The 15,105-nt window shown below is 42.2% G+C and overlaps 3 protein-coding genes across 4 annotated transcripts; 1 reads left to right on the plus strand and 2 right to left on the minus strand.

The window, feature by feature from the left end:
* Positions 1–254: 254 nt before the first annotated feature.
* On the minus strand, positions 255–6,394 carry kyat1 (kynurenine aminotransferase 1). 2 transcript variants are annotated; one of them, XM_035608855.2, is made up of 13 exons: positions 6,059–6,394; positions 5,896–5,954; positions 5,018–5,165; positions 4,729–4,878; positions 4,329–4,415; positions 4,073–4,198; positions 2,837–2,957; positions 2,671–2,747; positions 2,493–2,582; positions 1,558–1,744; positions 998–1,071; positions 746–832; positions 255–652 (listed from the first exon to the last, which is right to left on the minus strand). In XM_035608855.2, the coding sequence occupies exons 1-13, from the start codon at positions 6,128–6,130 to the stop codon at positions 593–595; spliced, it is 1,338 nt and encodes a 445-aa protein (XP_035464748.2). In that variant the 5' UTR covers positions 6,131–6,394; the 3' UTR covers positions 255–592. The 2 variants fall into 2 exon arrangements, with proteins under 2 accessions (XP_035464748.2, XP_047185541.1); XM_047329585.1 differs by lacking the exons at positions 5,896–5,954; positions 6,059–6,394 and adding an exon at positions 5,474–5,611.
* Positions 6,395–7,428: 1,034 nt separating this feature from the next.
* On the minus strand, positions 7,429–9,875 carry surf6 (surfeit 6). Its single transcript, XM_035608776.1, has 4 exons — positions 9,620–9,875; positions 8,807–9,004; positions 8,581–8,663; positions 7,429–8,323 (listed from the first exon to the last, which is right to left on the minus strand). The coding sequence occupies exons 1-4, from the start codon at positions 9,708–9,710 to the stop codon at positions 7,634–7,636; spliced, it is 1,062 nt and encodes a 353-aa protein (XP_035464669.1). The 5' UTR covers positions 9,711–9,875; the 3' UTR covers positions 7,429–7,633.
* Positions 9,876–9,952: 77 nt separating this feature from the next.
* On the plus strand, positions 9,953–14,344 carry LOC118285266 (surfeit locus protein 1). The gene is made up of 9 exons (XM_035608777.2): positions 9,953–10,374; positions 10,482–10,548; positions 11,381–11,508; positions 11,625–11,707; positions 12,618–12,809; positions 12,917–12,989; positions 13,604–13,766; positions 13,916–13,997; positions 14,105–14,344. Exons 1-9 carry the CDS (start codon positions 10,312–10,314, stop codon positions 14,169–14,171), a joined length of 918 nt encoding a protein of 305 aa, XP_035464670.1. The 5' UTR covers positions 9,953–10,311; the 3' UTR covers positions 14,172–14,344.
* The last annotated feature ends 761 nt before the right edge of the window (positions 14,345–15,105 follow it).

A 15,105-nucleotide genomic window follows, 5' to 3' on the forward strand; every position in this document is an offset into this window, starting at 1 on the left:
AAATCTGGTTGATTGTAATTAAACCTCTTTGCAATGTTAAGCAATTAATATGTTAATCTCAAAAAACTATCTAGAAATTAGACGCCTCTCGACAACATGTTTAAAATGTTTTTTGTGTCACTCGGGTTATAAAGACCCCCAAGGACGGTAACACAGACATTGCCTTACAAACAAGCCAATAAACAAAACAAAAAATAACAGTGGATTTATCAATTTTTTCTGCTTAGTTTGATTCAGGACAAATGACGCTGCAGTTAAAATGTGGAAGTACATCATTTAATTTAAAAGGGGAAAAAAAACACCTAAATATTTTCTTCCAAATTGACAGAAAATAGTTATAATACTTAAAAACATATAATCAATACGTTGCTCCATAAAATCTCTGCACAGGACCATTAAAAAGGATTTCTTTTATTGGTCAAAGCCTGAGTGTTTTCACAGTCGCAGTTTAAGGGCACGTGGAAAGTGGATGCTGTGTTTGTGCACCTTACAGTTCTCTAAAACACACAATCTGGCTCATTTTGACTAAGAAGGAGGACAAAGTCAGTTTTGAGTCGCTTGGAGGGGTAAAAGCTTCACGTGACGGACAATTCTACTGTTCCTGACTCCATTTTCTCAAGATTTCCTCTGCTGCATCCAAGGTGGAGTCCTCCTGTTGGACAAAGACAGCGATGGGGGTTTAAGAGGGAAACGGAGTGAGGCAGGTTTGGATCCATTTCATGTCAACGGATCAGGTGAAATTTACCTTAACAAAACAGAATCTGATGTAGTTGTCAAACTCTTTCCTGTGCTCTGGACTGTAGAAGGCAGAGACGGGGATTGTTGCTAAACCCTGCAGAAGAAAAAGTCAAATCATATCAAAAAATCTGAATAAGAAACTTCACAAAAACACTAATCCAATCATGTTTTCTTTAGCAAACATGACATCACTTGTGTTGATGCTTTTAAAAGAATACATTTAATTTATCCAAGATTTTACTAAATATTTCATCTTTACCTTCTCTTTAATTAGCCATTTAACAAATCTGAAATCATCAGCTTCATCAGTGCTCTGGTCATTGAGGTTCACCTCTGAAAAAAGAAAAGCAAGAAATGATGAGGTGAAAATTAATTATGAAAGCAAATTCAAGATAGATTACTTAAGCAATCCCTGGTCAAATCAATTAGTCATAGCAGTCATACAATAAGAGACAATGTCAAAAAGTACACAAATGAAAAAAATAACATGAATGACAAAAGTATTATATACAAAGAATGAAAATAACACAATTAACAGCCCTGAAGCAGTTACAAATAGTGCAATCTAGAAACAAAGAGTCTGACAAAAAAATATAAAAATACAGAGCAAGTAGTGTAATTGTCCCATGTACAGCGGGCACAGTGCAAAGTGGTTAAGGTGCTGAGAAATATGATTAAATTCAGAGGCAGTTAGAAAAGGTGCAGTATAAAAACAAAGTCCGATATTAAAATAGAAAAATACAGAGCATATGGTGTGATGAACTGACACAACGTTTTGTTTGTATGTACTGTCAGTTCAGATGTTCGTGCGTCACTCACTGACGGAGGAGATGTCGGCGATCATAAAATAGCCTCCCTCGGGCATGACGGGCTGCAGGCCCACACTCTCCAGACACGCGGCCAGCTTCGTCCTCTTTTGCTGCAGAGTGGCAGGCAGCTGCTGGAAGTAGCTCTCTGGACTCCCAAACAGCTTGTGCTCCCTCTCAAATCCATGACCTACCGCCTCCTGTTACAGGTGGGGGACGGAAGAACAAGGTCAGCACGGGAAGCGCAGCACAAGAGCTTCATGGATGGAACTGAAGTTGTGATGACAGTTATATGAATATTGTGAGTGCTTTTGATAAAGCACAAGAGGAACCTGCCCCCAGCGTTTTCTGCTGATTTCCATGTGGTTGAAAAGTTATTCAGCAGGTTGCAGTCAGATTCCAACTAGTCAGAGTTCATGACTCAACCAGTGAGAGCAACAAGTTATGTGACGTCTGTTGAGCGATGCGAAAATGTCAACAGACTAAAGCAAGGAGGAAGTTGTCTGTGATGATGATTCCACAATGTCTGTGAAGGAGTGTTGTCGTTTCTTTGGGACAAATTTGAAAATATCAATACCTTAAGTCAAATGCTCGTTCATCAGCGGCAGCTGGTTGATTGTTAACAAAAGTGGCTTTTCTCCGCTTCACGGTACAAACCGTGCCCATCAGATAATTGGTTGTGATTGGGAAATCACTTCCCAATGGATCGGTGGCAGACCGAGTCTGGCAGAGCAAATGAAATGAGCTCCCAGAATTCGTCTGGGTCCCAGGCTAGTATCGAGGAAAGAATATTAAAAATAAATAAAATCCTGGACTATGGCAATACTTGCACAGCAGCACTTGGAGAGAGCTCCTTTCTTCCATGCAGGATCTGCTCTGAGAGGAGCTACTGTATTTCTTATTGCAACAACAACGACATCTAACACGTTCATGGAGCTCTGCGTTCACCTGAGCAGCCGTTGCACAGTGGTAAACAGTGTTCTGATGGATGGTTTTCATGTGTTTGATGACTTGTCCAGAGCCCATAGCCCAGCCGACCTGAAAAGACAATAAGAGTCGTGATAACATTGTGTAGCGGAGTACATCGCACAGCTTTCCCGACAGGAATGCATCCGGTGTCGTTTACCTTCCATCCGGTGGCGCTGAAAGTCTTCCCAGCGCTGCCGACAGTGACGGTTCGCTCCCACATGCCGGGGAGGCTGGCTGTCAGTAACACACCAAAAACCGACACTTATATTAATAATATCGCTCTATGATCTCTAAGCAATTTCCTTGCTTTTCCGGCCTCTCACCGATCTTTACGTGCTTGGCTCCGTCGTAGGTCAGCCACTCGTACACCTCGTCGCTGATGCACAGCAGGTCGTGTTTGATACATAGATCCGCAATCATCTGGAGCTCTTCAGTCTTGTAAACCTGTAATTGACATGTAAGTGTTCTGATGTCAATTTTGACAAAATTCACCAGAGACCACAAAAAATCCATCCGCTGAACATTTTTGTTCTCAGGACAGCAGCTTTATGTGCACAGACTTTATCCATTCTTGTGCAAAAAAATGATCACAACAGAGCTCTTGGGTGCGCTCGAATTGTCAATTTTGCTAAGGAAGGTTGAAATGACGCAGAAGTATTTCATCGGCAGCCATGATAAGAGCCGCTTGGATTCTTTAAATGCTTAGGAAAGGTGCTTCAAAGCTTCCTTTCTTATCTCCTCTTGCATTGGATAAATTGGACCTTCCTATGTGAAAAGGAGAAATTGTCACCACACAATTCATTGCGGCAGCGATATTTAACGTGACGTGCCAAGCACGAACTTAAACCATTAAATCTGAAGAAGAATAAGAAGGAGTTGAACATGACAGAAGGGACGGGAGTCATCATGTAAGTTACAGTTGCTGATGAAGCATTTCCATCTGATGCCATACGGTGTCATTTGGACAAATATGAGTGGAAAAATTGTCAATGTGACAACCTTTTCCTTTCATTTTCATAGCCTAAAATATTATATTTATTTCAATTCCAACCCTGGAACCTAGCATGCATCAATTTGCTAAGAACGCACGGGGCGGAGTAGTCTATAAAATGCGCATTTTGTAGTCCATCTACGGAAATATGTAGTTTCACCACAGCAGACGCACGTCAATAACATCCGCCATCGTATAATTACGTTGTATCGTGTAAGTGGAGTCGGATTCTCTTTGCAGCGCTGTTGGCGTTTCCTAGGTCCCATGAATCCTCCTTTACACCTTTCCTTGACCTCATCAAATCCAAAACTGGTCAAATCCAAAACTCCAAAATATACTTCAACGGCATAATAGAATTACTGAAATTCAGTTATGGCCACTGGGCCCCATCTGGCCCCCGCTGTTTAAAATTTCTGGGGGCGCCACTGGACCTCATGACGATTTCCATTGAGGTCAAGGAAAAGTGGTTAGGAAAAGGCGATAGGGAGGACTTTCTGAATCCGCCCCTTGTCTCAGCAGGCTGGATGCACTCCCCAAACCAGCTGACAGCCAGTGGCCAGTATCTTACCTTTCCTATCGGGTTGTTGGGAGTGTTGATGACAATGGCTTTTGTGCAAGCAGTGATTTTACTGGCCAGCTCCTCTGCGGAAAGAACCCAGTCTCCACTCGACAGGACGGCGCCGCTCTCGCATTTCTTCAAATGACGAGACAAAGAAACTTTGAGGTAAACGTATACATTTAAGTCGACAATGACAAAAGTAGACATTGTATAAGAAGTTTCACAACATTTTTGAAAATATCTATTCTCTTATTTTATCACTCACTGGCCTCAGAGGTACATACACTGCTTTTCCTCCAGCCATCGCCACCATCGGCTGGTAGCAGTCGAAGAACGGCTCGACAATTATCACCTGAAGACAAATTTCTGTTAAAGTACCTTTAAAAAATGTTTTATTAACCACACGTGAAGCTACTGTAAGCAGAAGTTAAAAATCAAAACCTGTCTCTGAAGCCATTTGTTTTCTTCAATTATTTTTCTGCTTTCTATTTTATGGTGAAAACCATGTGGAGGAATGTTAACATAGGGTAAACCACAACACATACATGTTATTCAAACTTATACATTTATCGTTTGTGTTTGCTGCTTTTTGCTTCTACGTTTCCCTGATTATTATTGGACTGCCGAACATTGTGACTCGACCTGACCTGGGCTCATTTTCCTACCTCGTCCCCTTCATCAACCAGAGCCTGAAATGCACAGAAGAGCGCCTGGTACGCTCCGACTGTGACCAGGATGTCCTCGAGAGCGTCAATCTCATGTCCCACAATCCCACTGAAGAATTTAGCCAGAGACTTCACGAGAGGCGGGTGGCCCTGAGGGAAGGAATAACAAGAACACAGGTGACTCTCACTGATTGATCTGTATCAGTTTGTCCCCTAAATGTCTGAAATCATTCCAACGCAAACATGGCCGACATGCACGGAGAAGACACACGTGTCTGATCGCACTCACAAAAGCTCGGGTGTACTGGTGCATCGTGGGTCCTCCGCTCACTGCTTTACAAAAAGCCTCCTGGATAAACGGAGGAGGGGAGAAGTCAGGAAATCCCTGTCCCAGGTTCACCACTTTGTACTCCGCCGCCAGTTGAGTGAATTCAACCCTGTTGGTGCGAAACAGCTGTTCAGACACTGCAGTGCTGTTACCAGAGTTATCAGTTACATTTGAACAAACCAAAAACCATGTGCTGTAATAATCCGACTACGTCCCCTTGTCTTTTGAACTACTGGTGCCCCCCGCGGGACTTTCATCAGATCTAAATATTGGGCACTCGACCAATGAATGTGTGAGAATGTATTATTACACACGTGTACAAAAAATACATTATCTCTGTGGAAAACATTGTTTATATTCAGTCAACTGGTGGTGCAAAATTTAAGGGCTAGTTGACAAAAATAAAATCCTCATTACTTCCAGTAGAACAGTATGTAGCTTTCATTGGTCTGGTTATTGAGGAAAAAAAAAAGATATCCCTTTTCATTTTGTACAATCATAAACTGGTCACATTTTCCAATTTTAATAAACACAAGTGCACAAGAGTAATGTCACTGTTTCACAATTTCATTCCAAAGTGACAGATTGTGTGTTTTACAAATTAAACAATTCTTTTGCGCACTATGTCATTTCAAGGTGGCACTAAATGATTAAAGGGCTCTTCCGCCCACATGCTCCGCCAATCAGACGTGTATACTCAGGTGATATACGGTGGTTGAGACTTATATGACTTATTGACAGACTTGGACTTTGCCCCGCCCCCCGTGACAATCAGGATCTCTACTTGACGACTGACAGAACCAAGCGGAGTGGTTCATCTCGTCCATGTTCTCTCTCACCACACGTTTTTGTCCACCCCGTCCGTCCTGCGCGCACTGCGCCGTCTTGACGTCATCATCTGCAATGACAGACAGCGCCGTGCATTGTTTCCGTTATTACTTATGAATTGGCCGTGAGGCAGGCCGTTCCGTCAGTGCTGTGTGCAGGAGCCGTCGCACCCACCTGCTGCTGGTTCCTAGCGGCTCTCTGGCGCACTCGAGTCAAATTAGCGGCCAGACTTCGGATTAGTCCCATCGATGGAGGACCATGGCCTCGGTGGAGAGAACCTGCGCAGGGCAGCAGGACTGTTCCCAGGGCGGGGGCTTTAAGGTCCTCGACTCCCGGTGCCGAGGGTGTTTAACTCTGGGGAGAGAACCTCCTTGTGTTTTCCAACTGACCTCTTCCTGTTGGGCGGAGCGAGACATTGAAATTAGAAACAGCGACACTGTCGGTCAGCTAACATCCGGGCGAGGCGGACAAACACACACACACACACACACACACACACAGACACACTCACACTCACACACACACACACAGACACACACACACACACACACACACACACACACACACACACACACACGAGCCCTCTCTCTCTCACACACACACACAGACACACACACACACACACACACACACACACACACGAGCCCTCTCTCTCTCTCACACACACACAGACACACACAGACACACACACACACACACACACACACACACACACACACGAGCCCTCTCTCTCTCACACACACGAGCCCTCTCTCTCACACACACACACAGACACACACACACACACACACACACACACACACACACACACACACACACACACACGAGCCCTCTCTCTCTCACACACACACACACAGACACACACACACATACACACACAGACACACACACATACACACGAGCCCTCTCTCTCTCACACACACACAGACACACACACACAGACACACTCACACACACACACACACACACACACACACACACACACAGACACACTCACACACACACACACACATACAAACACACACACAAACAGACACACACACACAAACACACACATTTTTTTAAATCTCTCTTTAAGGTTGTATTGAGTATCTTATGAATTTTTTTGTGTCTTATTTGTTTTCTGAGTCTTTGTGGTGATATTGACTCTTTTTTTAATGTTTCATTTGAGTCCATTATACGTTTGTTGTGTCTCCTCGCAGTCATTTTGTAGTTGATATGCGTCTTTTCAAGATAATTTTGGTCATGTGTCTCTTCATTCTTTATTCAGATTTTTAATCTCAACGTGTTCTTTACTCCTGGTTAAATAAAGGCTTTAATAAAATAAAAAATTCTAATAGTCTTCATTTGTGTGTCTGTATGTTTAGTGGTTGTTTGCAGTGGGTTTACCGGACATCGGTTTCATTTGTCTCTGACATGACAACGTCCTCCATCTTCTTATTGAACTGAAGGAAAATACATGTTTCCCCAAACGTTGCACTAATCCAGTTGAAAAGAAGCACACTTAGCATTGATATCTGAAAAATTCTACCACAGAAACTGCCTTTCATACTCATCCCAATGGAGGATCACATTTTATTGACCACAACACGCATCATATTACTCCTATACAGGAAAATAAGGGACAATTTGTGCACCAGCAGTGGCACGTTCGTATCATTTAATAAATCACATTGTCATATAAAAAAAAATGGTTTTCTTTTATGGACTTTGTGTGTGTTCTCTTATTGTACAACACACTCCTTTCAACTACACCGCCGCTCTTTTCAAGTCCTCGGGCAACACTCGGCCTCTCTTCCGCGCTCTGTCCTTCTTCTTCTCCGTTTTCACCTGCTTCTGTTTCTGGATGTTCTTTCTTCTCTTGTCCTGCCGATGCTGCATCTTCTCCACGACGTTCTCACTGCGCTTGACCCAATCCTTCTTCCGGTGGTCGCGTCTCTTCTCCTTCCTCTTCAGCGCGACCTGCAGCATGTTCTCGTCGTCTTTGATTTTGATGCCCTCCGCCTTGTAGAGCAGGTTGGTCCATTTGATCTTCTCCTCCATCTCACGGGCCTTCCCCTCGTCCTTCTCCCGCAGCTTTTCCAGCTTCTCCTTGCGGGCTTCCACGCGACTGAGCAGCTGCTTGTAGTTCTTCCCCGTCAGCGGTGTCAACTGGCCCTTGATGCTCTGTTTCTTGCTCTTCTTTTTCTGCATTTTGTCTACAAAGCCTTCTTCCACCATCTCCACCTTGTTGAAGACAATGGTGGTTTCATTTCTCTTGCTCGCGACAGGGGCTTGCTGCTCCTCCTTTTTTATCTCTGGCAGCTGCTCTTCGCCACTCTTTTCTGCCAGTTTCTTCATCCGAAACTCTTTCCTCTTCCTCTTCTTCCGCTCCCGTTCCAGCTTTCGCTTTGCTCGCTTTGCCTGGACGGCCTCTGACAATGCATCCTTTGGGGCTCCCTGGTAAAAGATGTGTGCAACCTCATTACTGCCCAACAATAAATCACATGTTTAAACTCTGCAGTAGGTTGGGCGGCGATTTTCTGTTTAAGAAGTCAGTCATCTTGAAATGAACCGCACCGACATGGATGAATGGATGCAAATGCGAACATGCACATAATCAGATATTCGTTTTGGTCAGGTGAGAAAAAAAATGTAAGCAGGGGCAGTAAGCGACAACAAGCAACAACAAACAATCTTTCTCCAAATTTGCATACCTGCCCCCTGGACTCTTCAATCTTTTCATGCAGCCTCTTGCGCAGAACATCTACTGTCGAGAACGTGGTCTGTACATTGACCCCTGAAAAAAAATAAAGAATTAGATTTGACTGTGGGAAACTTCTAACGACAGAAAGACAGCTAGTGATATAATGACATGACTGTGGGGACACAGTGACATTGGAGCGTCGGTGAACTTGGGCACACAATGCTGGGTTACTGTACCTTTAGGTGTTTGTGCTGTGGATCCGTTTATGCCACTTGGTTTGGCTGTGGCCGGGCCTTTGGGTGCCGCTGGAGAGAGTGGAGGCTTCTGTTGGGGTTTTGGCGTCTTCTCATTGGCGCCCCTTTCCTTGAAATGTTTCTTTTTACACTTTTTCTTCTTCTTTGGAGGACCAGCGTCACCTTTACCCGTCGAATGAGCTACAAACACAGAATATGCATTGAAATCATGCATATAAAACATCTCAGAAACACCACATTTTAATGACAGTTTTAATGTTATTATGATGGCCAAAGATTATCAGCGTAGGGACTAGTCTGGTGATTTTCGGTTTATCAGAGGATGAATATCACGGGATCATTGAAACATTTTGTAAAGCCCACAACAATGTCCTCACGTGTCTTTTTGTTCAATTCACAATCCAAACACCCAAGATATTCCAAGTTGTAATGATGTTAAACACAATCATCAGCTGAAAATGAAAATATTTTGTGTTTTTCCAACATAAAAAACCCCTAAATAATAAAGGGATTTTCAAAATTGTTGATTATTATTTTTCTGATGGGGCAACTTCATGTGTCGTATGATTTATCAGCACTATTTCTGATGTTTGTCTTGACCTCACGTATGAGGAAATCTGCTTTTTTTGAAAGTGTAGCGCCTCCTTTGGCCAACAATAGGAATAGCAAGATATTTGATGACAGTTTTAGACGCTTATTTCCACTCACTAACGCATAAAGTACATCGTATCCTCTGAAACCATGGCACAGAACGGGGGCTGTCATTACGAGGGATGGGGTGTACTTCAACATTACCGAACGGTCTCTTCTTCGGCTCCTGGTCGCGTTGAGAAAATACTCTACTGGCGAGTTTCTGGATGTACGAGTCCTTGGAGGCGAGATCCATGTCGACAGGTGAACTGCGCTGTAAAGCTTTGATCCGGCAAAAATATCTTTTACAGTGACACGAATTCACTGGGTGAAAAATATCAACATATCGCTGTACACACGTGGGTCAAAAAACAGCGGGGCGGGGCGTCGACAAGCCGGAAGTTGTAACACCAGAAACAGTCCCCCTCTCGCCACAAGTCAGTTTTGTAACTGCGGTGGGGTTTCTTGCGCGTTTCATCTTGCACTTACGGTACGGATGCCGGAAGCCACCAAAATGAATGGACCGGATGGAAGAAACGGCATTTTGAGTTTCCTTTAAAATTACAACTTAACTAAAACATTGCTTTTTTTAAACACTGAGGACATGATTTAAAGCAGACTATGCAGTTATAAGTAAACCATACGTGTAATAATACCCGTTTAATCAAGTATGCAATTTTTCCACTCGATTTGTACACATCCCTTTTGGCCGCTCCCAGCCTCCGTACCGTAAGTGCACTAAGAGACATGCGAGAACATTTAGTTGGCAGTTTGACGGAGGTATAACATTTGTAGCTGTTCTCATGTCGGTTGTCTCGTCTATTTTCACCCATTAGTCTTAAATGTTTTGATTCAGTATGGCTTCTCTAAAGTCAGTGCTGGCCCACTCTACCAGAGTGCTATCAATACTCAAACAGCAGGTAAGTGTGCCTTTACGTCCCATACAAAGAGCTCTGTGAAAGTCATTCCCATCAAGTTTGCACGACCTGCAATGTTTTGAGTTCAGTTTATTTTTCTATAATTGCAGACAAATGCCATTTACATCAAGAGGACCTTCCTTCTGTCCAGGCTGCCTCCCTTCAAACGTGCTGACGGTAAATATTTAAATATTGTGCTCATTGTAAATTATGATACATAATGCTCAAACTGGAGGCCATCTTATTTCCACAATAACATATATATATATATATATATATATATATATATATATATATATATATATATATACATATATGTATGTATGTATGTCAAAAACTTAACAGCAGAGACCGTCGCTTTAGTGTAGACAAAATTAATAAACAGGTACCATCTAAAGGGATTTCATCAGTGTTACATACTCAAGTTTTAATGATGCTCATTTCGTATTCCTCTTAAACAACAATGGATCATTTTTGGTACCCCAAAATGCTAAATCTTGTTTGTTGTATTAAGCCAAAAATGACAATATAATAATTACATCTCTGGCAGTTTTATTAGATACACATGTACAGCCTTGCATGGATGACAAAAAGGGAGGAAAAAAAGAATAATAGAAATTGATGAATTGAAATGGCACATTTCTTTTAATGTCTACTAAAATTTGACCATTATAAACTTTGTAAAGGTGAAACTGTTGCACTGATTTGCAACGGGTGAGCCTGATGATGTGGCCTCCGAGTGTATATCAACAATCAAAAATCGGACAACATATGCCAGAGATTCTCTAAATTGAGCAAGACAGTTCAAATGAATGTAACAGTGTTTAAGACTGAGCTTTACATCAATTTCAGGCTTTGACGTTTTTTCATGAATGTACAACACTTCTCTGATCAAATTTGGTTGCGAAATTTACGGGGGTACTCCTACCATGTATTCTCCCTTTGTAAATGTTTTACGTGTCTGTTCCATTTCACTCACTTCCTGTCCGGTGTATTTGTGAATTTCCAGGCAGGTTCATCAACGTTGGGCGACAGTCCAGCTCCACAGCAGCAAGTGCAGAGAAAGGAGAAGACTCTTTCCTCAAATGGTTCCTGCTGCTCATCCCCGCCACCACGTTTGGTCTTGGCACATGGCAGGTATAGCTTCTCTACTCTGTCTCATCCCTTTGTTTATAGTAATGCTGATGTATGCTTGGTTTACTATTGTTTTTTAATTTATTTTTATGGACTCAGATACTTTTGTTTCCGTGAAGGTGAAACGGCGTCAGTGGAAACTGCAGCTGATTGACGAGCTGAAAAGACTCACCACCGCAGAACCCATTCCTCTTCCTCTTACGTAAGTACATTGTGGACACTCGAGCTGCAATGATTAATCTCTGAAAATGTCAAACATTCTCTGGTTCCAGCCAATCTAATGAGATAAACACACCACTTGATCTTACATGACCATAAATTGAATATGTTTAGGTTTTGGATTGTTGGTCAATATGACATTTAATTACATCACTGAAAAGGTAACTGGCAGATTAATCGGTAAAGATAATAAACATTAGTTATAGCCCTAGAAGACACATCTTATATTTTGCTCATACACTCTGAATCAAACAGCAGGTCATGCTGACATCGATCACACCGTTCACAACAGAACACTTAATGCAGCCAGAGCCTCTTGAAGGAGATGGTGCATTTGACAAGAAATATTCAAGTTGGTTTATAGGAAATCACGTGCTATTGCTAAATGTTAGGACATGTGTTATATTAAGGATTCATTGACATTTTTTTTTTTGAATAAGTGAATAATTTCCATTACATGTCTGCCATTGGTCATGAAAATTAAAGAAACATGTCAAAGATTGAAAAGAAGGCGAAACAGACCTGACTGAATGTAGACAAACATTCCTAATAGTTTAAAATAAAATTTAGCTTTATGACAAAAAATTACACAAGACTAGAGCAATAAGCTAAAATCATTTAAAAATGTGCACCCACTATAAGTGTCAAAAACACTTAGGAATTATATTTATATGTAAAGCAAGCAACCCTCTCCATTCTCGTTTACACCTTCACAAACAAAGTGTTTTCTTTGATGAACCACCCTCTTTTCTAATTTTACATGCAAACACATTCAAAGAAGCTACTGTAGATATATGGCAATAAATCCCCCTCCCACTATTGAGGTGGCTCATGTATTTATCTATTCTGGCTATCAGTGTGGGAAAAAAAAGATAACATTTTCTCCCTGCTAGTGCCTATGAGCTGAATAACCTGGAGTACAGAAGAGTGAGAGTGCGTGGCCAGTACGACCACACTCAGGAGCTGTACGTTCTGCCCCGCTCACCAGTGGACCCAGAGAGAGAGGCCCGGGAGGCAGGAAGACTGACTTCAAGTGGGGAGACCGGCGCCAATGTCATCACCCCATTCCACTGCACTGACCTCGGGTAAGAGGCGGGATAAAGCATTGATGGGTTTAACGCCCAGTTATAATAGCGACTGCACAGTAATCTTGCGCTACACGTCCAACGGCTCACTGATTCTTTTGCCGCAGGATCACAATCCTGGTGAACAGAGGATACGTGCCGAGACAGAAGATAAGACCAGAGACCAGGACGAAAGGACAGGTGGGTGTTTCAGAGCGCGTGAAGACCGGCCCATAGTCTTAGATCGCAGACTTTTGACGATGATTTTCATTATGGGTTAATCTGCTAATTATTTTCTCGATGAATAAATTGATTGTTTGGTCGACAATACATCCACAAAGAGCGAAAATATGTCCATCAAAAATATCCTAAAGCTCCAGGTGATGGAATGAAATGGCTTGTTTTGTTTGAACAAACCAAAGGTAGCTCAGCCATGTTTTTATAATTTGCAAAAACACAAAAATGTGCCCAGAGTCGTGTTTAAGGACTGTCAGGAACTACACAGCTTTGTGCAACTGAAGACTTTAGATGTTTATCTGACTATTATGACCATATCTGTGAACCAGGCCCCTGCAAACATTTGATAATCTGCATTGTAAATGACTCACAGACCTCGTGTGATTAATATTGTATTAGTGTGTCAGTGGTGCTGGGCTCTCTCTGTGTCATCAGCTATAACCAACCAAACAAAAAACATTGTGACCCGAGAGTATAGCGTTACCACAAGCTCCCCTCAATCATACATACAGGATGATGTAGTCTCCTCCTTTGTAGACTATTCACATTTACTCAAGTGCATTGATGCGTCTGCGCAGGTGGAGGGTGAGGTGGAAGTGGTCGGGGTGGTCCGACTGACAGAGATTCGCAAACCCTTTGTCCCGAACAATGACGTGGAGAGAAACCGCTGGCACTACCGCGACCTGGAGGCCATGTCCCATGTCACTGGAGCGGAGCCCATCTTCATCGATGCGGACTACGGTAAGGTCTTGTGGACAACAGAGTCCATGATGCTCTTTGGTTCAGATTAGATATACATATATCTGGCAATTGTTTATGGGTCTGTTGAGCCTACTTGTATCAATGAAGATCGTGTGGTATTATGGTAAATGTAAATGCAACTCCTGCAGGGAGCACCATCCCTGGAGGACCTATCGGTGGACAGACCAGAGTCACACTGAGGAATGAACACATGCAGTACATAGTTACATGGTAGGTGGATGTTTCCCTTCTGGATTAACTATACTTTGATGCTGTAAAACGTTTATCTATGCATTTCAATTTATTTATTTAGTAAATTTACTTTTTTTTCATCCCAGGTATGGCTTGTGTGCTGCAACCTCCTACATGTGGTATGCGAAGTTCATCAAGAGAATCAAGGTTTAATAAGATTAAATGCAGTGTTGTTACTGATACCATCTGAAATACTGTATAGCAAGTGAGTTTGATTTACTTGATTTATACCGTCAGCTCCAGCTTGCAGTAAACATTCACTGACTAATATGTATATAGTTGTGGATTTTTCTGAAACATGTTGAAATAAATTAAGTTAGAATCAATATAACTGCTGTATTATTTTCTGCTTTTACATTTATAACACTGGCATATTTTGTTCCATAAACAATAAAATAAAATTTGCATTCAAAATAAAATAAATAAAAGAACTACTCTGGAAACAACATTTTGGCAGCTAAACAGAAGAGACAAGCTGGTCCTGAGTTGGAGGCCTCGCTTATTAGGATGCACCACCTCAAATTCAGTTTACACACCTGACTCCAAAAGCATTTGATAATACTGAGATTTCCAGCTCTGAAGAAAATGGTTCAATAACAGACTGCACACCAAGGGTGAGGTCGAAATGTCAAATTGGCTTAGGACATTTCCTAAATCTTGAAGTCACCCGTAAGTATTTGATCGGCAGCCATGATAGGTGTTCGGATTCATAAGATGCATAGGAAAGGCGCTTGAATGCTTCCTTTCCTATCTCCTTTAGCATAGGCTACACTGGACCCTCCTATGCGAAAGGAAAGGAGATAGACGCCCCACAATTCATTGCACGAATGTAAACGATTCAATCTGAAGTAGAAGTAGGATAATATGAATATGACCCAGAAGAGGTGCGTCATCATGCAAGTTACAATTACATATAAATCATTTACATCTATTTATTTCATCATCTACTGTTATTTATCTGTCACACGGTGGCAAAACAAACTGAAACATGGAGCCGCTATGTCTTTTGTAGTCCATCTCCGGAAATTTGTAGTTTCACAACAGCAGGCGGACATCAATAACATCCGCCATTGCGTGAAGACGTAGT

Source organism: Scophthalmus maximus, chromosome 20 (genome assembly GCF_022379125.1).
Source record: "Scophthalmus maximus strain ysfricsl-2021 chromosome 20, ASM2237912v1, whole genome shotgun sequence".
In the NCBI taxonomy this organism is placed as follows: domain Eukaryota; kingdom Metazoa; phylum Chordata; class Actinopteri; order Pleuronectiformes; family Scophthalmidae; genus Scophthalmus; species Scophthalmus maximus.

Coding starts and splice junctions, on each gene's coding strand:
- surf6 (XM_035608776.1), bottom strand. CDS start 9,710: ATGGATCTCGCCTCCAAGGACTCGTACATCCAGAAACTCGCCAGTAGA. Junction 9,005..9,619: donor GCCGAAGAAGAGACCGTTCG/GTAATGTTGAAG, acceptor CTGTGTTTGTAG/CTCATTCGACGGGTAAAGGT. Junction 8,664..8,806: donor CACAGCACAAACACCTAAAG/GTACAGTAACCC, acceptor ATTTTTTTTCAG/GGGTCAATGTACAGACCACG.
- LOC118285266 (XM_035608777.2), top strand. CDS start 10,312: ATGGCTTCTCTAAAGTCAGTGCTGGCCCACTCTACCAGAGTGCTATCA. Junction 11,509..11,624: donor TTGGTCTTGGCACATGGCAG/GTATAGCTTCTC, acceptor GTTTCCGTGAAG/GTGAAACGGCGTCAGTGGAA. Junction 13,767..13,915: donor CTTCATCGATGCGGACTACG/GTAAGGTCTTGT, acceptor CAACTCCTGCAG/GGAGCACCATCCCTGGAGGA.
- kyat1 (XM_035608855.2), bottom strand. CDS start 6,130: ATGGGACTAATCCGAAGTCTGGCCGCTAATTTGACTCGAGTGCGCCAG. Junction 2,958..4,072: donor CCAACAACCCGATAGGAAAG/GTAAGATACTGG, acceptor TGTCAATTACAG/GTTTACAAGACTGAAGAGCT. Junction 1,072..1,557: donor CGCCGACATCTCCTCCGTCA/GTGAGTGACGCA, acceptor TTCTTTTTTCAG/AGGTGAACCTCAATGACCAG.